We start from the raw sequence: 24,816 nt of genomic DNA, 5'->3' as shown, positions 1-24,816 counted from the left end.
TCATCTATGTCACTCTCAGGAAGAACACCTGGCTGTACTAACACGCCAGATGGGAGTTGGGGCACGACTGGTGTCTCAACAAAGACAACATCTCTGGGCTCAGTAGCCTTCTGCTCTACTTTACAAGTGCCATAAAACTGTTCACCGGTAAGTGGCCTTGCCATTTCACTTGCCCTATGGAGTTGTCTGCTGCATGTGACATCAAAGACTGAGTTTGTATTTAGTCATAAACTGCTTGTATTCTCATAGAACTGACATTGCCTTCACTACCGCTATCTTTACACAACTGAAATAGGCGATGGAACAAAAAAGCCTTTGTACCAACAACTACAGGGGTTTTATGACCTTGTAGTCGCTCAGGACAGACAAGAGCAAGGATGTTGATGGGTCCTTTAACACCTGCTAGATCTTCGGGAAACTCCACTTCAACCACTACATACCCACAGTAAGGATATAACTCAGTTGATAATCCCCAGATAGCTAGGCTGAAAATGGGATATTGGTATATTGGCCTTGTACCAATCTTCAAAAATGATTGTTACTGTTGATCCAGAATCCATAAGACCATTGCATTAGATGTTATTTATTTTGATAGTCTGGAGGATGGACCAATAAGACCTTCAGGTATGTCTGCACTTTGGGTTGAGACTTTTGAACTATTTACTCGGGCAACACAATCATCTTGATCAGCTGCACTGGCTGTGTTGTCTTTGTGTTCATAACTGCTACTTTTGGCTGTCTTTTTAGCTTTTTAACTTTTGATCTTAACTCATGCATTTCTATCTGAACATTGAGTTGCTGACAGTCTGTTTCACTTTCTACCTGCACTGCATGAACATATTGCTGTTGGGCGGGTGTTTTGAACTTGAGTCTTGCTGCTTCACACTCCTCTTCTTCATGAATGTCTTTTATTAGGTTTACCACACCTTTCTCTCAGATTTAGCTGAAAAAGCATGACGTCTGATTCAGTTGCACCTTTAAGTAGTTGTAGTTAAGTAGTAGTTAAGTAGCTTTGTTGGCCTCATTGACTGGTAGACCATCTTTTTGCATTACGTTGTTCAGCATTCTTTCCAATCTGAGCAAGAAATCTGACAAACATTCACCTTGTCTTTGGTGCATAGCTCTGAATGTGAGAGAGAGTTCTTCTCCGGATTCTGAAGTTCCAAAGGTGTTTTCCAATGACTGTATGTAGTCTGCATGGCTTGCCATGGGATTAGCTGTGCGTACTGCTTGAATTATCTCCAAAGCTGGACCTTTGAGACTCTCAACAAACCCCTTTCATTTCTCTTTATCTAGACGTTCATACTCTTCAACCATGAAGCATAAAACATAACCAATGCATTTTTATTTACTCCCAATGAGTTTATATTTTGGCCTTTACAGTCTCAAATAAATATTTTAGACCGGGCTACAACTAAATGCAAGTATAATTTTTTTATTTTATTTTTATTTTATTATTTTTTTTCACACAATAAAAAGTATAGGTGTACATTCAAACACAGCCAAACATATGACGTGTGTGGCAGAAACCCAGTCAGGCTTATGCTACAAGCCACACCCCGAGACAGTTTTCTTTAACAGCTCACTTTGAGAAACAAACAATCTAAATCCGAAACAAAAATCACATTTACTCAGAAACATATGTAAAGTAAATAATTTAGTTCTAGTTTTGTAAGAATGAACTTGACTTTTACTAATAAAATAATTACTAAAGCTTTGAGAAGATTTACCATGCTTTATCTTAAAAAAAATATATACATATCTGATAAATATTAATATAATAAATATTTAACAGTTGTAATTTTAAAAAAAGAGGTGCGCTTGGTGCATCATGACTGGAAAATGTTGCTAAATGAACAAATGCTTTTTGTAACAATAATATTTTCCTTAAGTCGGTTGGAAAGTACTTTCCCATACAGTATTACAATACAATAAATATGGATATAATAAAGTATTATATAATGTCAAAATTACTGTATTATTTACATAACTTCTTACTTTTCTCAATATGCCAAGAGATTTGGTGACTTTATTGCAGACAAAACCAACTTGATCTCTCCATGAAAGTTTGTCATAGACCTGGACACCCAGAAATCGAACACTTGAAACTTTTGCAATTTCCTCATTTTGTAGATGAATTTTAACTTCTTCAGATTTTAAATTTATCTTTCTTGCAAATATAATAAAATTACATTTTTGTTAAATTTAATAATAACTTATTAGTTTTAAACCAAATAGAATATTTTAAAAGATCCTTATTTAATTTTTTATAAGAGTGCTCAGATCCCTGTAAGAGATTAAAAGGGTAGTGTCATCTGCAAATAACAGTGGAACAGTAGATGTAGTAACTGCAGCTAGATATATCAAAATAATAAAGGTCCTAATATGGATCCTTGAGGGACACCATATTGAATAAAATTTTTTCTAGATTCATAACTTTTAATAAATACATACTATTTTCTGTCGTTAACGTAATTGAATAACCGTTTATAAACATCTCCATAAAAACCATATCATTTATTCAACCATATTTCATGATGCACCATGTCAAAAGCTTTTGACAGATCTATAAACACACCTATTGGGTATTCATTATTGTTTAAAGCTGTGTAAATTCCATGTAAGTTCAGTAAGAGCCATATATGTTGAAAAGTTCTTACTGAATTCAAACTGATAATGACAAAAAATATTGTGTTCATTTAAATGTTTTATCATTTTTTGGTAAACTAATTTTTCTAAACTTTTAGAAAAACATGGTAAAATAGAAATAGGGTGATAATTGTTAAAGGATCTTGAATCACCAGATTTAAACAATGGAATGACTTTTGCAAGTTTTAAATCAGAAGGGATAATTCCTGTTTTTATTGATAATGTAAATATAAATGTTAAAGGCTTACTTAATGAAGTCAGTACTTCTTTAATTAAAGAAGCACTTACTCCATCATGTCCTGGAGCTGAGTTTTTCAGCTGTAAAATAATATCACTAACCTCCTTAATGTTAGGAGGATCAAAATGACTTCAAGGTGGGAAAGAACTCTTTATATAAATTAGTGGATTAACTTTGGTATTTTCTATCCTACTGGCTAAAGTGCCACCTACGCTTGAAAAGAAATTATTAAACTGACAAGCAATTTCATAAGGACCAATAACTGAAAATGTGTGATTTAATGTAGATAGTAAATTAATGAGCTGATCATAATTTTTTGGGAGACTGTGAATATTTAAATGCAAAATAGAGTACAATCATTTGATAATGAATCAATCAAAGAATTGAATTGCTCTTCATTATAATATTTGCAATACATGGGATTATCAATATCAGAAAAAAAGTTAATATCGGGGTCAAATTCTAAATTATGCACATCTTCCAAATAATTCTATCTATTAAAAGGTCAAAAGGATTAAATACCATAGTGTCGTCACATAATTTGCATTGTTATTTATAAACTTAAGCATCTGATTATCATCAACTGTGTTGAAAGGAAAGATAGAAGAGCATACTTCACAAAACCAAGAAAACCAAATATTAGTATCATTTTTAGAGATGGAAGTACATCTGAAATGAAAACTTGCTTTGCAGATGGAACAAGAAATATGTGAAGTCATCTTCTTTTGGCATTTAAAGCATTTGGAATTCTGGTTCATATCAGAAGTAGTTCTCACTCATATAATTTCAGACATTGTGATGCATCATACTCAAAGCAAAGGATGTTGCATTTCTACTCCCTTGTTGAATTTTTGGGAGGGGGGGTAATGAGCTTATCGAATCCCAAATAAGCAATTTATCCTCTTTACTTGCTTCTTTCACCACAGGAATAAGATCCTTTCGTTTTTTTCTGACAGCTTCGGAGTAATTTTCATTAACATAAATATTAATCCCTTTTAGGTGCTTCACTTTATCCAAGACAGCGGTCTTATCCTTAAAGCAAAGAAACTTTGCCACAATTGGTCTTGGTTTCCCATCTCTGGCAGATGGTCTTCCAGAGCGATAAGCCCGTTCTATTTCAATGTGCTTTTGGTCAAGTCCGAGGTTTTCATTCAAGATTTTTCTAATTTTAATCTCTGAGTCACTCCATTTTTCATTTTCGGACTCAGTGATTCCATCAAAGATCAAGTTTTTCTGACGAAAATGATTTTCCAAATAGTCAGCTTTGCCATTCATGATGTTAAGATTAGAGTTGACCATGTTTATGTCATCAGTAATGTTTTTAAGGTCATTGGATAGTTTTTTAGAAAGCAGTTGTACTTCCTCAACATCCTTTTGAGTGTACTGAAGACTTGCTTTATAGTCACATAGATCTTTCAGCATTCCATCCACTCTGGTGTTAAATGAATCCATAAGCATTTGTAGAAAGCCCTAATAAGTGCTTTCCTGCTGCTTTAATAAATCCACAAAGAAACTTTTTTGCTCCTCAAGCATTTGACGAACCTGAGTAGCAGTGACAAAGTCATCATTGTTTTTCATCTTTGGAGGCATGTTTTTAATCAAGATATGCTGATATTAGATCCAAACCATAAGGAGCTGAATCCTCTGTGTGGCAGATCACATGTCAAACTACTCCAAGCCTGATTGCTGTAGAAGTTAAATTCTCCATGAATATGATGGTAGATGACAATATAAAGTGATATTTTGTAAGATTTGTAAGAGGATTAACTTGATTTCAGATAGATTGTATCTTGGCCAGTCTCTCAGGTGAGCTTGGTGGCAGCCATCTTGAATCTTACTTTATTTAAGTACTTTACAGGACAACGCTGTTGCATCTAATGGTGTGGTTTCCATTTGTAGTGGAAATTGTCTCACCAACATGAACAGACATGGATGTGCTTTTACATGTTATTTTAAATATTGCTGTAATTACAAAAGCCAGTCTTATTTCACAACAGTGTAGTCTGAACTAAACATCTGAAATGTTTGGACAACCGCTCTGAAGACTTGGATAGAGCAAGGTATTCTGGAAATTAAGTGCTGTCCCATCAGTTTCTACAATTTGAAAGTTATTACAATTTCAATTATGTTTTATAGAGAAAGTTTTAATGTAGACTTGTTAAAAAAAAAAAGCCTGTTTACCATAACAGTGTTGTGTACATAAAGTCAATAGAATCTTGTAAGAACTTCATGTTGCACTCATACGTAATTCATACTGTAAAGCTTTTTTGTTAAATAGGCCTCAGTTATGTATTGTGAATTTCTTTGAATTTCATGGAATTCCATTCTACTTACTGCAATTCTGCTTCCTGTTTGCAATCTCTATTCAAATTCAAGAACTGAATTGGAATTTAGCTTAAATTCTCACTTTAGTTATTACTGAAGGCTGGTTCACACCAGTTCAAGACTGCAAGACTTGTTAGGTTCTGCACAGAACGCCTAGAAAGCTAAATGATCCACAGAGGATGCAATCTGCTCTGCCCTCCACCCAGCCCTCACCGACCTGGACAAGAAAGACTCATATGTGAGCATGCTGTTCATATACTTCAGTTCAGCATTCAGCACCATAATACCACAACACCTCATCTGCAACCTGGACAAACTGGGCCTCAGCACCTCCCTCTGCAGCTGGCTGCTGGACTATCTCAGTCAGAGACCACAAGCAGTACATGTCGGCAACAACACCTCAAGATGCACCACACTGAGCACAGGGGCTCCCTAAGGCTGTGTGCTCAGCCTCCTGCTCTTCACCCTGCTGACACACCACTGCACAACAACCTACAGCACAAATCACCTGGTGAAGTTTGAGGACAACACAACTCTCATCACCAAGGGCAACGAGACTCACTCAAGAAACAAGATGGATCTTCTGACCACATGGTGCAGAGACAGCAACCTCCTGCTTAACGTCAGCGAGATCAAGGACATTGTTATCAATTTTCAGAGAGACAACACCCAACACCCTCCACTGACCATCAATGGTGCTGCTGTGGGGAGAGCAGCACCAAATTCCTGGGGGTGCACATCAGTAAAGACCTGTCCTGGACCACCAACACTGGCGAGGAAAGCATCTGCTGCGCAAACTCAAGCGGGCAAGAGCCTCACCCCTCATCATGACCACGTTCTACAGAGGAACCAATGAGAGCATCCTTTCCAGCTGCATCGCTGTGTGGGCAGGAGCTGCATGACTACAACAGGAGAGCCCTGCAGCGCATAGTGAACACAGCTGGAAGAATCATTGGTGCACCACCCACTTCCCTGAAGGACATATACACCACCCGCCTACAGCTGGAAGGATCACTGGTGCACCACCTCCCTCCCTGAAGGACATATACACCACCCGTCTCACCCGCAAAGCCATCACAATGGTGAGCGATGCAAGCTGCCCTGCACACAACCTGTTCAGCCTCCTGCCCTCTGGTACAGGAGCCTCCGCTCCCGAACCACCAGACTCACCAACAGCTTCATGCACCAGGCGGTCAGGATGCTAAACGCTCTCCCCTCTCCACCCTCAGCCCCTTCCACCAGCTTTACACTTTATTTATTTTCACTGTGTAATGTGATTTTTACTGATAATATTTGAATAACAGTTTGAGTTGATTAGGAGAATGTTGCTTTGGAAGTTTGCTTTCCTGCCGTTTAGATATTTTAAGATGCATTCGTTTTCATTGACAGTTTTATCAGTTTGCAAAAATTTCAGTTTTTCTTTTTTCAGATATTTTTTGGACCTGTGCAATTTTTATTTTTATTTTTAATGGTTACTTCGGTGTTGAAATGTCCTGTCCTGTCTTCATGCGGGATGGTGGGAAATGTAATCTTGATTCCTTTGTATGTCTTGTACAAGTGAAGAAACTGGCAATAAAGCTGACTTTGACTTTGACTTTGAGAACCTAACAAGCTGTTGGGAAGTCCATTTCATTTGAATCAGGCGTGTTGGAGAAGGGAAACATCTAAATCCTGCATGATGGTAGACCTCGAGGACCAGGGTTGGTAAGCACTGGTCTACAGAACCTCTGAAACACCAGACGAGTTTCAGACACTGAACCGATGTTTAAATTGGCTTCTGTGGCTTCTGACTTAGACCTCTAGTAGCAGCCCTAAACCAGCACCAGAGCCACTCTGGTTGAAATTTGGACATTATTCTGTAACCAAACTGACTCATTTGGATCAGTCAGTCCAAAGTATAACACAGAATTTGTGGGTCCGGTCTCCCACAGTTAGACTCTGCTGGTGTGTTGTGCAGTGAATGTAGAATTTACCCGGTCCTGGCGAAGTTGGTCCAGTATGCGATCATGTACTCAGACAGGTCTCGGTGTCGGGGGAAGTAGATCAGGGAGAGGGAGAACGGTTTACCGAACAGGTACTGCAGATCCTCGGCATGCTCAGCCTCCACCCACCGCGGGAAACCAGGGATCCTGGTCTTCATGTTGAACAGGTACGAGTAGGTACGGGCACCACTAGGGGACAAGCATAACCACAGGTGAGTTCTGGAGGTTGGGTCTGACATTTGCAGAAAGACGTATTGTGTCACTTCCTGTGTACCTAGCTTGTTTGCTCTGCACCACTAGCCCTGTTAGCTGCACATGGAAATTGTCTCCACTGGTTGTCCTTTCCACACCATGTGTCAGTTATCACACTCTGCTTTACCGTTTCTGGGTTCGTTCCTCATTATCCACTAAGTTTAAAGCACTTTCCTTAAGTTTTCTGTATTAGCATGGCTGCTAGCTCTCTTCTCTGTCTCCTGCCTTCTCTTGTTCAATGCATCAGATGTTCAGCTACTCCTCCTCCCCTTTGTTCGTAGCTTTGGAGGCAAGGCTCTACAAAGGGGGGATCAGTAAAGTAATCCTAGGAACAGGTTCTGCAAGTTGGATGATGGTCAGGTGGAAGATAAGCCTTTAAGCCCCTGGCTCACTACCAACCTGCCCACGTTTCTAACAGATGTTCCCCACTCAGCGAGACACCTGCTGGTAATTGGCAGCTCTATAGTCAGAAATGTGGCATTAGAGATACCAAGAACCACAGTCAAATGCATTCCGGGGGCCAGAGCGGGCAACGCAGAATTTTATCTGAAGTTGCTGGCTAAGGATAGACGTAAATACAATAAGGTTGTAATTCAGGAAACCAGGTTACGCCAATCTGAGCTCAGTAAAGATAATATTGCTTCCATGTGGGACTTTGCTAAAACCATGTGGGCCTCCGTAGTTTTCTCTGGACCCCTGCCAGATCTGACCAGCATGACACGTTTAGCTGGAGACAATTAAAAAAAGAGTAGTTGTTTTGTTGTTTTAAATTAGTAAGTTATGTGAAGTTGTTCCAGCAAAGTTTTTCAAGTTCTGACTGGATGGAAACCAGATATTTGCCAGATTTCTGCCTCTGAATGTGCACCTGGCTTCTGGACCAGTCAGATCTGACCTGGAGTTGTTGGCGTGGAGCTGTAGGGCGATCTGAGTGGGAACGAGGAACAGGAAGTCGGTCTCTATGTCAGCCACCGTCTTCTTCACCACCGCGGGCTCTGGAAATGAGCCCCAGTGAACAGAGTAGACACTGAGAGCCGAGGGGACGGCGGCGTTCCCTTTCTCTTTGGTCAGACCTGCCAGCAGACCTCTCACCTGTTCTCTGAGGAGGAAACAGGACCAGGTTTGACGTCACAAACCACCTGAAGCACTTTATAACACTAACAGTCTTTATCAAATCAAACCAAACTTTATTTACAAAGCACTTTTATACAAAAAAACAGCACAAAGTGCTTTACATCATAAAAATACAATATATAAAACCTTCAGACATGAGTATAAACAAAGTTCACACACACCTGATCATGCGCTCACATACATCACACACATACAACCGGGGGTGCAACTACCTATTTTCTGAGGGGTATGCGGACACATCAATGTGTATCAATATGTATTAGAAAATCAATCTACAGATTTAACAAAAGTTTTTTTTTTTTGGTAACTGACATGTCTGCGCCCTCCTCTCGGGTACGCTCCAGGTCACCAGACTACTGATCACTGGTCACACACTACAATACCCATCATCCCTCAGCATCTGACATCTTGGACACACATGATACGGATCCTAATCTTCATCAGCTTCATTAGCATCACCTGTTCATCTCCCTATATAAGCTTCACCCCCGAACTGTCACATTGTGTGTTATTGAATCGCATTCAGTATCTATAGTGCTTTCTAGTGTATGTCTTTGAGACTTTATTAAAGTCTGCTTACTTCTTACTTGCAATTGTGTCCGGCTTCTCCTTGGAGTATCCTGACAGTAACTCATCCATCACTCCCAAGTTCTAAATTTGATCTGCTTTATGATTCATCATCTTGTTAAATTTGATAATTGTCTGAACAATCAAACAACCACAAATAAGTTTCTTCATATTTTCTGTCTTGATCTGTTATATTGTAAATACTGATCAGAGACCTGTTTCAGAATGGAGGTTTAACAAACTGGGTTGGTTTTGAGACAGGAAGTAAAAACTCATTTCAGCAGCTCACTTGTTCATTTAACTCTGAGTTGAACCACTCTGGATGAAAAGACACCATCAGTGGAAAACTGAGAAGTAGCTGGACAGCATCCTCGTGGCAACTTTAGCAAAAAGTAGTTTATTCAGATGTACTGCTTTTATAGTAAAACTGAGGCAGTTTACTCTAATTTTACTTTTTATATACTGTATTTTATATACTTAAGAATAGTATAGTGAGGTATACTTGGCTAGAGTATAAACAAAAGTCAAAGACTAAGTATTTTAGTACTACAACTTACATTTATACTTTAATACTAAAGCTTGTACTTGCTACAGAATAAGGTCAAGTCATTGACTCGTGATTCCCTTTGCAAAAAGTCAAATACTTGAAGTTTATTTTATTACGCTTGAGTATAACTTTAAGTATACTATGGACTGTTCTACTTGTTGTGTACTGACTCTGCTCACACTGACTTAATAATTCTTTTAACTAAAATGGAACATTTTAAGTTCATAAAGTATACTCAAAGTATACTTCAATAAACTAAAATGTGGATTAGAAGTATAAAACTACTTCAGTGGCAGTCTATAGCCTAGATGAGTGTACTTGAAAGTATACTTTTGAACTTCATATGATCCTATAAAAATTTGTAAAACGCAAATAGAAATAGAAATACTAGAACATCAGTTAAAGGTCGGTTGTGGCACAAATTGATGATCAAATGTCCTGCAGGACAAAAACTGCAGTTCTTGCTGCATTTAGCATGAAAAGGGATTTATAAATAAATATTGTAAAATATAAATTTGAATTTGAAAATGGTAAAATCCTAAATTGCATACCCACATACAGAAAACAGGAACATTAAATAATATTTTTCTTTATATGACTGATTATTTAGAAGTAATTACTACATACAGAGTTCATGGTGGTTCTTCATTCCACTGCATCCATGCAAGCATCAACAAATGGCTGTCATGGAAACGCGCTGCGCATCATCATTAATGTACAGAAAACTGCTACTCGCAGAAATAAACCGGAGTACAATACAAACATTTTGGGATTTTTGTTAGAAGAATTTTGGAAAGTAAAATAAGGGCTGAGCATATTATTCAGATAAATAATGGAACACAGGGAGAGTCGAAAGTGTTCAAACAGAAAATCATCAGGATTACATATCTAAACCAGGTCAGACTTCCAGTGAATGATTTGATGTCGATTTTCAAAACATAAAAAGAGAGACATCACGTCTGATCAGCGATTTAGTTCAATCTGAATGTGTAGCTGAAGAGGAGAAACTCAGAGTTACTGGGTCTAAACCTGCCACCGAGCAGGTTAGGTTCACAGAGTCTGTTACCAAGCTAACTGACTCAGAGTCCAGCTGAACTCATTCTGTGAAACGGAAAACTCAGTTTCCTTTAATTCTCTGCATCAAATAACTCAGAGTTTTGACTAAACCCACTTTCTGGAAATAGGTCCCGGTTGCATGACAACAGAAACCTGTTGTTTTACAAAAACTAGCTAGCCAAAGCTAACCTGAATATTTACAAGCGTCCGCAAACAGAAGCTCAAGCTACAATTGACACAATGTACCTGCTGTCTCTCAACCACTTAGAAATTGATTTTCATCCTAACAAAATCTTTCTTCTCTTCCGCTTCCTATTTTGAGCCCCTGACTTTTTTGTCTGTTCATCTTTATCTCCAGATCGATGACAAGATGATTCAAATGAAAACACTCACTCTCCAGCGCACACTCCCCCTTACGGAGCCCCCCAGGGGACACAGATAATTTTTTTCTTTTGTGTTAGTACGCAATACTTTTGCATGGTAACGCAAGAGTATTGTGTTCCTTCGCAAAAAAGGGATGGTCCGAGAGAGAACACAGCCTGTTAAAGCCGTTTTGCTCAGTTTCTTTAGGTGTTTCTGGTCTGCATCTGTCCCTCTCAGCATTAAGTCAACATAGCACGCACATCTGACAATGATTTTATTTCCACGTTAACAGAGGAAGTGTGTTGTTGTAACTACTGCTTTAACTGATTAATTACAAGTGCAGACAAATAGCTTTGCTGTAATCAGAAATGGTATTAAGCTTTACTGTTTTGGCTGCTTGTGTTAAGACTGTAAAGTCAGATTGATACGATTTATTGGTAATTTATTAGGCCTAAATAAACTCCAATTTCCATTCATTTTCATAACTGAATTATTAACAGCTTATTATTAAGATGGTGTTAGGGTAATTATGGCTCAAAAAAGGTAATTTAATCTTCTTTATTTACACTATTTCATCTGCATTTTGCCTCAGAAGCAACATCTGACCACTGCAACGTGTCGTTCATCAGCTATTATTCACAGGAAACCTGACGGACCTGACATCTGCTAGGTTACCTGCCGCCCGGTGGGCTCTATGTGAGAGCATACCACTTCCTCATCACTGTTGTCGGTGTTTTGGGTCCATTTAGTAGCTGTCTCTTTTTTGGGAATGCAAAAGTATTACATGCTAACGCAAAAGTTTTGCGTGCTAACACAAAAGTATTGCGCGCTAACGCAAAAGTATTGCTTACTAATGCAAAAGTATTGCGCGCAAACGTAAAAGTATTGCTTGCTAACGCAAAAGTATTGCGCACTAACGTAAAAGTATTGCGCACTAACGTAAAAGTATTGCTCGCTAACATAAAAGTATTGCGTGCTAACGCAAAAGAAAAAAATTATCCGTTACCCCTGGGGGGCTCCGTAACCCCTAGACCACACTGGAGCATCTAGCATTTAGAGGGAGTGAGAGAACAATGAGCAAGGGTTCCTAATGAGGAACGTGCTTCTGTTATTGAGGATCATATAATTTACACATGCCCAAAAGCTGTTATATGCAGAAAATGCATATTTTTAATAATTTTCCCCCCTTTCTTTGGCGGCCCCCTGGTGCAGTTCCCCTATACGCCGCATATATTGCATACCCACTTTTTTCGCCACTCCATCGAACCCCCACCCCTCCCCCATCTCTCTGCACCAACATAAACTTCTAGTTTCTGTCTCTTTATCTGAAACATCAACATAAAAACAAATCTAGAGATAAACGTGGAAATAAAAGTCAGGCCTGAGACTGAGGTGTGGAAGCCATATCTTGGGGATCCATCCACACCAGGACCTGCTTCACCAAGGACCACAGATGGTGTCACCATAGGAAACCGCCGAGATCAGCCGGGCCGAGGCCCCACCACAGCCAGGGCTGCAGAGCAGGAACCCCCCCACCCCCCCCCCCCCAAAACCACATGACCAGGGCGATCTCCACAGCAATGACCTGCAGACCGAGTACACATCGTCCCGATGTGGAGGATCCCCATGAGAAAAACACTGGAGTTAAAAAATTAAAACACAAAAGAAATAAACCGAAAAAGAATAAGAACCATAAACATAAAATAGTAAGTACATAATAAGTAAGTAAAATACAGATATGAAAAATGAAAAATAAACAGATCAAAATGGAGATAAAACTTTATGTAAAAGACTCTTAGAAAGAAAGCGTTTAGATCCAAACTTCACCTTTCTGGACTCTAAAACTCGATTTAAAAATAAAGTCAGTAAATTCGGCTTGTCTTGTTCTACTTCTGTACTCACACAGTTGTGTTGGCTTTTTTGCTGTTGATGGAAGGAACATCAACCCCAGCGAAAATGTGCCCGTCCATGCTGTTGACGCCGGCCAGGTAATCAAACTGGGCTGCATTGTGAAACAGTTTACTGGGCTCATCTGGGATGAAATCCCCATCGATGACCGGAGCAAGCTCCAGCATGTCCATAACCACACCTGCAGAGGCCATAAAGACAGAACAGCTTCACCACATGTGTGCTGGTGTGTATCTGCAGGTAATCAGTGAAGCCTAGATGCATGTGTCAGTAAGGGGCCTAAATTAAACTACTGAGCACCAGGTGGAGACTTTATACTGTTTTGTTGTTGGTGGATTCTTCAGATAATCCAGAATGGCTTTTTACCTCTTTCTGCAGTGTACGTTTCTTTATTTCTGTTTACTTAATTTATTTTTATTCTCTGCAAATGAACTAAACTACAACTAAAACTAAACTAAACTTAACTAAACTAAAACTGAACTAAATTAAAACAAAAATGTAATGAAATAAAATAAAATAAAAACTAAAACTAAACAAAATTAAAACTAAAATTAAATAAAATAAAGTAAAAAATGAAACTAAACTAAATTAAAACTAAAATTAACCCAAACTAAAACTAAACTAAACTTAACTTAACTTTGCCCTTAAGTTTAACTTTAACTTAAGGGCAAAGATGTGTTTCTCTTCTGACCTTTTCCCAGAATAAGCATCACATCGATTTTTCCTGCCATGGTCAGGCCGACTGGGTCGCTTATCTTCAGACATGTCAGCATCTCATCTTCATCCGGTCTCATGCATCCAACTTTGCGAGCAATCTGTGGAAAGAAATAACGAGAGCAAAGTGTCTTCCTACAGCTCTCTGCAAGGGTTTCATCTCAACCTGGGATTTTATTTCACACCTCTGACAACATGAAATCCAGAAACCAGCTGCCATCAGGTGTGTTTGTCCTCCACCCATTTAAATTCACTGAAGCAGAAAACAAATGCACCCAAGGAAACTGGTGACCTCAAACCAGAGCTGATCATGAAAGTTTAGTGCAGCAGAGCATCTGCAGACCTTCTTCATGAGGGCCATAGGGTTCTTCTGCAGGGCCCAGGGGCTGAGGGCCACGCCACCCTGAGTGATCGCTCTGCGGAACAACCCTTTACTGTAGGGAGACAGCATCTGACACACAAAGGTGGACACAGACGTTATGAGACTTGTGTGGGCCTGAAAAAAACAAGAAAAATTGGCTCCTCTAAAACATAAAGATCCTGATTTTGAATCAGGCCTGGACTTGAGTCCGAGGATTTGATGAAGTTAACCTCTCACCTGGAAGCTGACGCTGGCAGCTCCAGCTGATTGGCCGAAGATGGTGATGTTGTCTGGGTTTCCTCCGAATGCCTCGATGTTCCTGCAGACCCAGGAAATGGCAGCATGCTGGTCCCACAGACCGTAGTTACCTGAGGTTGACCAGGATGTCACCTGGTTAATGTCTTGTTATGACAGCTTCAGGACCTCAGGAACTTATGTGTACAAATGTGCATTAAAATGAATCTCCTGCACAAAGATCTATTTGCAGATTTAAGACATTTGATTGAAAAGATTAACAAAATTAACCTATAACAGAGAAATAGCATTTTCACCTGACCTCATGCTATAACTTTACACAATGAAAAGACTTCATTCAATTCTGGTTACCTAACACATTACCCCTTCAGATTCATTTTAAACATCCCACAAGCCACATGGCCCAACAGGAAGTTTCATTAGTTGGATCTTCTAAAAGCCATGGGAAGACAAAAACTGAGTTATCGCATTCATTTTTTGTATTTTTTATTGTATTTTAACTATGAATGAGGAGGAAAATCTCAACCCACCATCCTGTTACTAAAACTGGACCGTACTTTTCATTTCTTTGCCTTAAAAAGAATACTAATGTTTGGTAATGTGCTCAGTTTCTACCTGCTCTTAGCAAAGATGTTTATCATGCACTTGATAACTCTATTAAAAACTCATATGAAAAGTATTGGGATTTAGTATCATTAACAGGACTGAGCATCAGTAACCGGACTGAGTATCAGTAACTGGACTTAGTATTGGTTGGTGGTTTTTAGGTCAGAGTCCATCACTAAACCCAGATTTCTGGCCTGCTTGGTGGTTTCTAGATCTGACTCCATCACTAAACCCATATTTCTGGCCTGATTGGTGGTTTTTAGATCTGAGTCCATCACTAGACCCAGATTTCTAGCCTGGTTGGTGGTTTTTAGGTCTGAGTCCATCACTAGACCCACATTTCTGGCTTGGTTGGTGGTTTTTAGGTCTGAGTCCATCACTAGACCCAGACTACTGGCCTGCTTGGTGGTTTTTAGGTCTGAGTCCATCACAAGACCCATATTTATGGCCTGGTTGGGGGCCTTTAAGTTCTGAGTCCATCACTAGACCTAGATTTCTGGCATGGTTGGTGGTTTTTAGGTCTGAGTCTATCACTGCACCCAGATTTCTGGCCTGGTTGGTGCGGCCTTGTTTGTGGTTTTTAGTTCTGACTCCAACACTAGACCTAGATTTCTGGCCTGATTGGTGATTTTTAGATCTGACTCCATCACTACACCAAGATTTCTGGCCTGGTTTGTGGTTTTTAGGTCTGAGTCCATCAGTACACCCATATTTCTGGCCTGGTTGGTGGTTTTTAGGTCTGAGTCCATCACAAGACCCATATTTCTGGCCTGGTTGGGGGTTTTTAAGGTCTGAGTCCATCACTAGACCTAGATTTCTGGCCAGTGACAGGGATGAACTGAAGATCCCCGTGAGGACTCTTGCAAGTTGGTCTGCACAGGTAAGAAGCACTATTCCAAGCATGACATCTGGTCCAGCACCTTTCCGCAGATTTACCGCCTTCAGTGCACACCTCAACTGATGTTCCTGGAGACTGAAAGACTGGGGGCTGGAAGGTTGATGAGGCACCAGTGGTGTGACTGCTCTCGATGACTCAAAGTGGGCGAAGAAGCTGTTAAGTTCATCCGCTTATGAGGCATTTGCATTGACCTTTGCCGGCAAATTGTCTTTATATTTTGTCAGCTGCTGGATCCCTTGCCAGATCCGCCATGGTCATTATTGTCAAGATGAGATTCTACTTTCCTCTTATACTCCACCTTCGCTGCCCTGATACCTCTCCTCAGGTTGGACCTGGCTATGTTGTATAAAGCTTTGTCCCATGATTGTTTTCTCATCCTCAGTCTCCCAGCACCTGCAAAGGCTGGAGGTTGTTCTTGACCGTCTACAAAGGGAAGGTCTGAACTGGAGAAGTTCATGTTCTTTTAACAGGAAGTTGGCTATTTGTGGCATGTGATTTCAGACCCTCCAAGACTGAGGCAGTAGACAAATGGCCGAAAACCCACCAAGTGCCTGAGCTGCACTCATTTTTGGGTACCTCTAAGATTTTCCTCCGACATAAAGCAGTGGATCCAAGAGTGCGAGCTCTGTCAAGTAGCTAAGAACCACTGGATGGCACCTCAGAGCTACATGGGTCATTTATTGGCATCCAGGCCAAATGAGATTGTGGCCATTGACTTCACACTGTTATATCCTTCCCATAGCAGGCTGGAAACATCCTTGTAATGACAAATGTATGTTCAGTAAATACACCGTGGCCGTTCTGACCCGGGGTCAGAGGGCATCCAGTGTTGCTCAGGTTTTGCTGACCGAGTGGTTCTTTAAGTTCGGGGTTCCGAGCCATATTAACTCGAATCAAGGCAGGAGCTTTGAGAGTGCTCTAAACAGACAACTTTGTTATTTATATGGCATGGTAAAATCATGAATTACCTCATACCAACCAGAAGGTAACAGACAATGCAAGTGCTTCAGCCGCACTCTCCATAACCTTTTGCTTAACTTGCCAGTATCCCATAAATAGGACAGGGTGTCCTGCCAAGGTACTGGGGAGTCATCTTTTCTGCTTATGTTTGGGCGTGATCCTCACTGCCCCGTAGATTTCCTGCTGGGTTGTTGTCACATCCACACCTGGCTCTGCTGCGGACATACCCACTCCAGCCAGGCATCATCGTAGTCAATCCCCAGAATACTAATCAGTTACACCTGTTTGCAATCAAGCCACCAGGCTTCATATATCCCTGTTCTCCACTCAGTCCTTGTCTGACCTCGTTTCTATGCTGATGGACTTTCCTTCTTGCTCTTTGTCCCGACTTCCCCAGCTCCACTTCTGGACTCTAGTTTGACGCCCAAGTTTCTTCTGTTCCGTAAGCTCTCTGTGGACTACTAGTATTGAAATAAATCCTGTCATAAACTCTGCCTTGTCTCTGTGAGGTCCTTCTTAAAACAGAAGGTCCGACCTGATAGAAAAGAACAACGGATGAATTTCTCCACTCACCACAGACAGCTCTTCTCACCCATTTCCCAGTGAGCCTGGAACCATCACTCTGCCTCCAACTCTCTGCTCAAGATGACACTATCGGATTGGAGAAATTCATTCAAACTGCCATTCAGGTTGCTCACCAGAGGGAGAGCTGCTTCCGGGATCTACCATCAACCTCTGCTACCTACTGCTGATGGGTCAGAACCCATGCAGGTGGATTCTGTGCGCCGCGGAGCGCCATCGACACCTCACAAGTGGCCTTTGTCTTTACTGTGGCCAGACCGGCCACTGTATTGACACTTGCGCTGTTCGACCCCCACATCCTCGGGTGAGTCTGGCATCAGCATTTTCTATTTCTGCAAAACCCCTTACAATACCTGTCACTTTGTGGTCATCCTGTGGTTCTCTGACAGTCACGGCCCTCCTCGATTCCAGGTCCGAGGGGAACTTCATCTCTGGCTCCCTAAAACCCAGACTTCAGATTCGATGCCATCGCTGCCCGTTTCCTCTCAGCATCCAGACCATCAGAGGCAAAAAACTCACCCAGCAATCCATACACTTACAGACACCACCAGTCTGTCTTGGTGTCAGCTGTCTCCACAGAGAGGATATTCAACTGTTGGTGTTGGATCACGCACAAGTTGATATTATTCTCGGACGACCATGGTTAGAACATCATGCTCCCATTCTATCTTGGAAAACTGGAGAAATCTTACCGTGGGGTTCTGACTGTTGTCCAAACTGTTTTCCCCATCTACCACAACCTACTAGAATCACCGTAAGTGCTACCACAATTGAAAGCCCAGACATCCACTCGATACAAACTATTCCCAGTGAATATGTTTCATCCCAGGATATTTTTTGTCCCCGCCAAGCAGCTCAATTACCACCTCATCATCCCTGGGACTGTGCTATAGAGCTGCTGCCCGGAGGTAAACTTCCAGCTGGTCGCATATATCCCTTATCCATTCCTGAAACTGAAGCCATGGAACAATATATAACTGAAGCACAAGCTCATCTGACCCTCCACGTCACCAGCCGCATCTAGCTTTTTCTTTATAGAGAAGAAGGACAGTGGACTGAGACCCTGTATCGACTACAGATCCCTGAACTAGATAACTGTGAAATTCAAATATCCCCTTCCGTTGGTTCCTGCCACCCTGGAAACCATGAGAGGTGCTACAGTATTCTCCAAATTAGATCTCCATAGTGCCTATAACCTCATTCGGATCCGTCAATGTGATGAATGGAAAACGGCTTTCGTGACACCTACTGGCCACTATGAGGATCTGGTCATGCCTACGGGCTTGCTAACGCCCCCTCAGTCTTTAAAGGGTTCATGAATGAGATCTTCAGAGACATGATCAACCGCTTCCCCATTGTTTAGATTGACGATATTCTCATCTTCTTCCCAGACCTCCTGACACATATCCGCCATGTACAACAAGTACTGGAACAACTCAGAGCCCATCATCTGTTCTTGAAGGCTGAAAAGTGCTCATTTCATCAGACGACTGTCAACTTCCTGGGTTATATGGTAGGACCTGATGATGTGAAAATGGACAACAGCAAGGTACAAACAATATTAGACTGGTCCAAACCCGACACAGTCAAAGCCCTATAACGTTTTCTGGGGTTTGCTAACTTTTACAGACGATTCATTCAGAACTACAGCATCTTGGCCAGCCCCCTCACCTCCCTGCTCCAAAAGGCACCTCGCACTCTTTCCTGGTCTCCTGAGGCAGACTCTGCCTTCAATTCCCTGAAACATGCCTTTACGGCTGCACCCATTCTACAGCATCCAAATCCAGTATTACCTTTCTGCGTTGAAGTCGCTGCTTCCACCTCAGGTGTAGGCGCTGTCTTGTTGCAGAGGTCTGGAAATCTTCCCCGCCTTCGTCCTTGTGCCTTTTACTCCAAGAAGCTCAGCCCAGGGGAACAAAATTATGATGTCGGTAATCGCGAATTGTTGGCCATCAAACTCGCCCTCAAAGAATGGAGACACTGGCTGGAGGGAGCACAACATCCTTTTGAAGTTTTCACTGATCACAAGAACCTGGCTTATATCCGTGAAGCAAAATGACTGAATCCCCGACAAGCAAGGTGGGCCCTCTTCTTTACACGATTCCATTTTAACATCACTTATGTTCCAGGATCTAAGAATCGGACAGCCGACGCACTATCCAGACTCCATTAACCGGCAGAACAACCTGATGAGCCTGAGTCCATCTTACCATCAGAGTTAGTGATTGGCGCCATTCAGTGGACCCTGGATGAACAAATCCAAGAGGCATTAACTGACCATCCTGCACCACCTGATGCTCCTCCCAGTCGACTGTTTGTTCCCCCCAATCTGCGGCTCTCCCGCATAGAATCCGCACACGCAAGTCGCGGTACGGGTCATCCGGGTACTCAAGCCATGTTGGCGTTATTACAACCACAATACTGGTGGCCTGGAATGTCAATCTAAGTGGACCAATTTATTTCGGGATGTGCAGCCTGTGCTCAGGCCAAGAGCCCTCGGCAGCTTCCCGCAGGAAAACTACAGCATCTTCCGATCCCCCAGAGACCCTGGTCCCATCTGGCAGCTGATTACCTTACAGACTTGCCAGCATCTCAAGGTAAAACCTGTGTTTTGTTGGTGGTGGATAGGTTCTCTAAAGCATGTAAATTGATACCATTCTCCAGTATTCCCTCAGCGGCGGATACAGCCAGAGGCATCTTTGAACAGGTTTCCCGAAACTTTGGACTCCCAGAGGACATTGTCTCGGACCGAGGGCCCCAGTTTATATCCTGGTTTTGGAGGTCCTTTCTTCGTCTGCTAGGAGTGAATGTCAGTTTGTCTTCAGGATATCATCCCCAGGCTAATGGACAAGCTGAACATAAGATCCAGGAAGTAACCCGTTTCCTCCGTACCTTCTGCCATGAGCACTCGCTGGAGTGAATTCCTGCCATGGGCTGAATATGCGCAAAACTCCCTTGGTCAGGCATCCACATGCCTGACTCCTTTCGAGTGTTTTCTAGGTCATCAACCTCCGCTCTTCCCCTGGAATGGGGAAGGATCCAATATGCCAGCAGTTGATGACTGACGTAGCGAACGGGTATGGAGCCAGGCTCATCAACATCTGCAGCGGGCTGTCCGGCGCTACACAGAACAGGCTGATCAACGACGGTCTAAGGAACCTACCTTTGCAGTTGGAGATATGGTGTGGCTGTCAACTAGGTATATTCAATCTCGCCACTCCTGCCGTAAGTTGAGTCCCAGATGCATCGGCCCATTCAAGATCATCACGCAGATAAGTCCTGTTTTATATCGGCTAGAATTACAAGCCTCCTATAAAATTCATCCAGTCTTTCATGTATCACTTCTAAAGCCTTACCTATTCTTCCTCTTCCCTCAGAGTCAGGTGCGGCGGCGATTCCCCCTCCTCCACCTCCTCTTCCTCTGGATACAGAGGATGGGTCTGTTTACGCCATCCGGGGCATCCTGGACTCTAGGCAGCGACGGGGACGTCTGGAGTACTTGACCGACTAGGAGGGCTACGGACCTGAGGAGCGGTCTTGGGTGCCCCGGCGGGGCGTTCTGGACCCGTTCATGCTCAGAGATTTCCATCAAGAGCATCCCGGTCGGCCTCGCCCCCGTGGCTGGTCCCGTTGTTGCCCCAGAGTGGCTCGTGGAGGGGGGGGGTACTGTCACATCTGCACCTGGCTCTGCTGCGGACACATCCATTCCAGCCAGACATCTTCGTAGAATACTAATCAGTTACACCTGTTTGTAATCTAGCCACCAGGCTTCATATATCCCAGTTCTCCACTCAGTCCTTGTTGGACCTCGTTTCTATGCTGATGAACTTTCCTTCTTGCTCTTTCCCGTTCCCGACTTCCCCAGCTCCACTCCTGGACTCTAGTTTGACGCCCAAGTTTCTTCTGTTCCTGTGGACTACTGGTATTGGAATAAATCCTGTCATAAACTCTGCCTTGTCTCTGTGAGGTCCTTCTTAAAACAGTTGTGTTGTAGACCCAGATGTCTGTCCCACTGCCTTCAGAACATGTTGACGAACCCCTGGGGGATGAGTCAGGGCTATTGGTCCCAGACATCAGGATTACCTGGTCCCCCCACCCCAGACTCTGGGAAATAGTCAGCCTGTTCCTGAGGTCTTTACAGTAGCCCCCTCAGTCAAACAGCCATATTAAACATGCCATCCATCTTTGTAGTGTACCACCTGCCCAAGGACGGGGCACCATCTCCCACCATCTCCCTAGATCTGGTGGTCAGGAGGTTGATGTTTCAGATCCCCCACTGCTACAAGACAAGCCACACCCACACTTTTCCCAGATTCTGTTTTTAAACTCATCCTGCTTCCTGCACCTACATGGCTGCTCTAGAGGATCTCTGGTCATCTCTGTGCAGCAGCTGCTTCCTCCCTCTCCTCTCATTTTGTTCCATGAATCATGACGGCTGTCGGTGATCAGCTGATCGGCTTTTCTCTGATGTTGCATTTGTTTATAGCTCAACTGAAAAAAGACAACTTATAATTTTTGATAAATATCTACTACAGAAAATTTGCTGTTTTTTGAGAACCACATATTTATTTCTATTTTTATGTTTTCATATAAAAAAAAAAAACATATAACTTTTGTAGTAGACATACTTTCTTCAATGGAATGTAGATATTTGTGAAAAAGGCCCATAGTTTCCAACCTAATGACTAGAAAAAATAAATTAAAAAATATATATATTTCTGGTACTTTTAATGTCATTATGTTGCTAAATGATTATGATAAAATTATGATTGCTAAAAATCTGCATTAGTTATTATATGTATATTTTAAAACATGAGTTAGTTCTTTAGCATGTTTGTATTAAGAGCCATTATGAAAGGTCCAGAGACCCACTTGCTGTTCCAAAGCCACAGGATTTAGTGTTTGTTAACAAAAATTTACCTAATTTTCTTCATAAAGCAGTAGGCCTTCTTTTAGAGGAAAAGGACATTTTCTGCATAATGTGATTAATCGTGATTAAAAATTTTAATCTTTGCCCAGGGCTCTGTATACATATAGAAGAGAGAGAGGGGAAGTAATACTATTGTGTTAGTTGTTTTCTTGTTAGCTGCAGTAGTTTAGGTCAAACCTGGTAGTCGTGAGTCTCCGGTACTGAGAAAACCCAGGGTTCCAACTCTGTAGTTCACAGTAACAATGATGACCCCACCCCTGTCGGCCATCTCCTTCCCGTCATAAAGAGAGTTCCCAAGGACCTCCACATCGTTGGACGCTCCTAGCAGGAAAGCTCCCCCAAAGAGGTACACCATCACAGGGAGGTTGGTGGACACTAAGGACAAGACAAACACATCTGAGGTGTAGCTTGTTGTTTAAAGAGCTGCAGTTCCTTAGACTGCCACTAGATGGAGGACAGGCCATTATGGACAATCTAAAGATGGTCCTGTGTGTTACCTACATAATCGTCCCTGTGGAACAAAGATGTTCAGATAGAGACAATCCTCGCTGCCCTGGGTTTTTGTCTGCAGCAGCGTCACCTGCAGGCAGCGATCTCTGTACTTTGTGGCCTTCAGGATTCCTGGAAAAGACAACCAGAAAGGATCTCAGCTGCTCTCTACATCCTATACCTGTTTCATCCTGCAACCAGGTGAGGTAGACGTACCATCCCACCCAGGATGAGGCTTCGGTTTCTCCCACATCATGGGAACATCAGCAAAAGGAATGCCTTTGAAGACATCAACGGTCCTGAAGAGGCCCATTCTGTGACTCTGGCCCTCCACCCGCCCGCCCTCTGTCTGCACCACGCCCAGCTGCACACAGGCAAACAAACCAAAAACATAATTGCTTCAATGCTCTGCATTTTTCTCTTATTGCATCTTAGACTGTGAAACATATGACCTCAGGCTGAGATAAACTTGAAGCTTGATCAAGGTCTTAACTCAAACAAACAAAAACTAAAAGCACACTTAAAAGAAAAAAAGCTTCTACTTTCCAGATACCTCCTATCCATCTGATGTCCAAATATTCATTTTACAAGTTCAGTTTTAAGTATATATTTCAATTCATCCCAACAGTGTGTGATGGTGTGACTGTCACCTCTGATTAGTTGCGTTTCCTGGAGCCTTTTTCACCTGATTGAAGATCCATCAGAGTAAAAATGCTAAGCTGGTCCGATCATCCTCCATAGAAAAGAATTTTTAATTTGACTGGGGGAGGGTAAACCTTTTCATAATCGGATTAGCAGGGAAAATAATCATGTCTGCGCTCATTTTGATGGTTTCTGTGGTAGATAATGTTTCCTTGAACGACTGATCCTGTTGTTGAAGCTTAAAAAACTCTGACAGCCTGCAGTAAATGTTGACACATAAATATGTAATATCACTAGTCTGAAGTGGGAGAGGTAAATTTGGGTTTGTGGTCCTGGTCTATGGAATGGCCTGAGGGCTTCATTCCAGTATGATATGATACAACATGACACAATATATGATATTGTGTCATGTATATATATCATGCTGTGGACCTGTATCATAAATATGATATTATACAATATGATACGATACGATACAATATGTGTAAACTTGGTTTGATTCTTGAGTGGATACAGCAAGTTAAAGCAGACAGGCCTTTGATCCAGGATCTGCAGAGTATTTAGTAAGCTAGTTCTAGTAGAGGCCACGATTTAAGCATTTACTGAAGAAACGTTCACATGGGTCCCATCACATGCACGAGTCTTTCATTCAAACATAAATAGATGTGTTTTCCAATACACAACGCAAAGGTCTGTCACTAAAACTCCACCAAATGCGGAATTTTATTCACATTAGGAGAAAAAGATTTTTTAAACCAGATTTCGGGGTCATTTCCATCACAGTCCTAAAAGTTCCTTTAGACTTTTCAAGACAAAAATAAACAATTTTACAAAAACCACCCAGTTCACTGAGTACCCCGCTCGCAGACCATTCAGGGATCATCAAACCTCCAAACTTCCTCTTTGAGTCATTATTTGTAGGTCAACAACTTTCCATAAACAAAACATGCCTTCATTTTTTTCTCTCGCCCTCTTCATGACAGCAGAGGTGTGTCTGGTGATTCCTTCGTCTCTGGTTGGTGTGCTGTACAGAAATGATTGGACTGCAACTTACTTTTGCAGCAGAGGCGGTGTTCAGCCAGAAGGCCAATAGAGCCGACAGCAGCATCTTCATCATCATCACGATCGACTGTGTGTTTGTGCTGTAGCACTGGCTGCTTTATAGACTTTGTGAAAGGCTGCAAGGATCTTATCTGCAACACACCTGCTGCTGTTTCACACGATGTCAAATTGTTCCAGCAAAAAACTGCTGCATAAGCCGAAAGCTGAAGAGCTGAGCTTAGCAAGTAAAAACTGAGTCGCAGAAACCCAGTCCCAGAAACCAGTCCCAGAAACCGGTCCCAGAAACCCAGTCCCAGAAA

General features: G+C 41.9%; 1 protein-coding gene across 1 annotated transcript in view; it reads right to left on the bottom strand.

Annotated features, from left to right (window-relative positions):
* LOC121648741 (bile salt-activated lipase-like) overlaps positions 1–24,578 on the bottom strand; it is a 35,676-nt gene extending 11,098 nt beyond the window's left edge. Inside the window, exons 1-10 of the mRNA XM_041999051.1 lie at positions 24,510–24,578; positions 23,030–23,177; positions 22,826–22,945; positions 22,502–22,699; positions 14,331–14,461; positions 14,076–14,183; positions 13,710–13,833; positions 13,013–13,199; positions 8,339–8,542; positions 7,186–7,383 (exon numbers count right to left, since the gene is read on the bottom strand). Of these exons, the coding sequence (XP_041854985.1) occupies positions 7,186–7,383; positions 8,339–8,542; positions 13,013–13,199; positions 13,710–13,833; positions 14,076–14,183; positions 14,331–14,461; positions 22,502–22,699; positions 22,826–22,945; positions 23,030–23,177; positions 24,510–24,575 (1,484 nt within the window). The 5' untranslated portion in view covers positions 24,576–24,578. The remainder of the gene's footprint in view (positions 1–7,185; positions 7,384–8,338; positions 8,543–13,012; positions 13,200–13,709; positions 13,834–14,075; positions 14,184–14,330; positions 14,462–22,501; positions 22,700–22,825; positions 22,946–23,029; positions 23,178–24,509) is intronic.
* Between the last annotated feature and the right edge of the window lie 238 nt (positions 24,579–24,816).

Source organism: Melanotaenia boesemani, chromosome 11 (assembly GCF_017639745.1).
Source record: "Melanotaenia boesemani isolate fMelBoe1 chromosome 11, fMelBoe1.pri, whole genome shotgun sequence".
Taxonomy (NCBI): domain Eukaryota; kingdom Metazoa; phylum Chordata; class Actinopteri; order Atheriniformes; family Melanotaeniidae; genus Melanotaenia; species Melanotaenia boesemani.
This window is presented reverse-complemented; position numbering and strand designations above follow the sequence as displayed.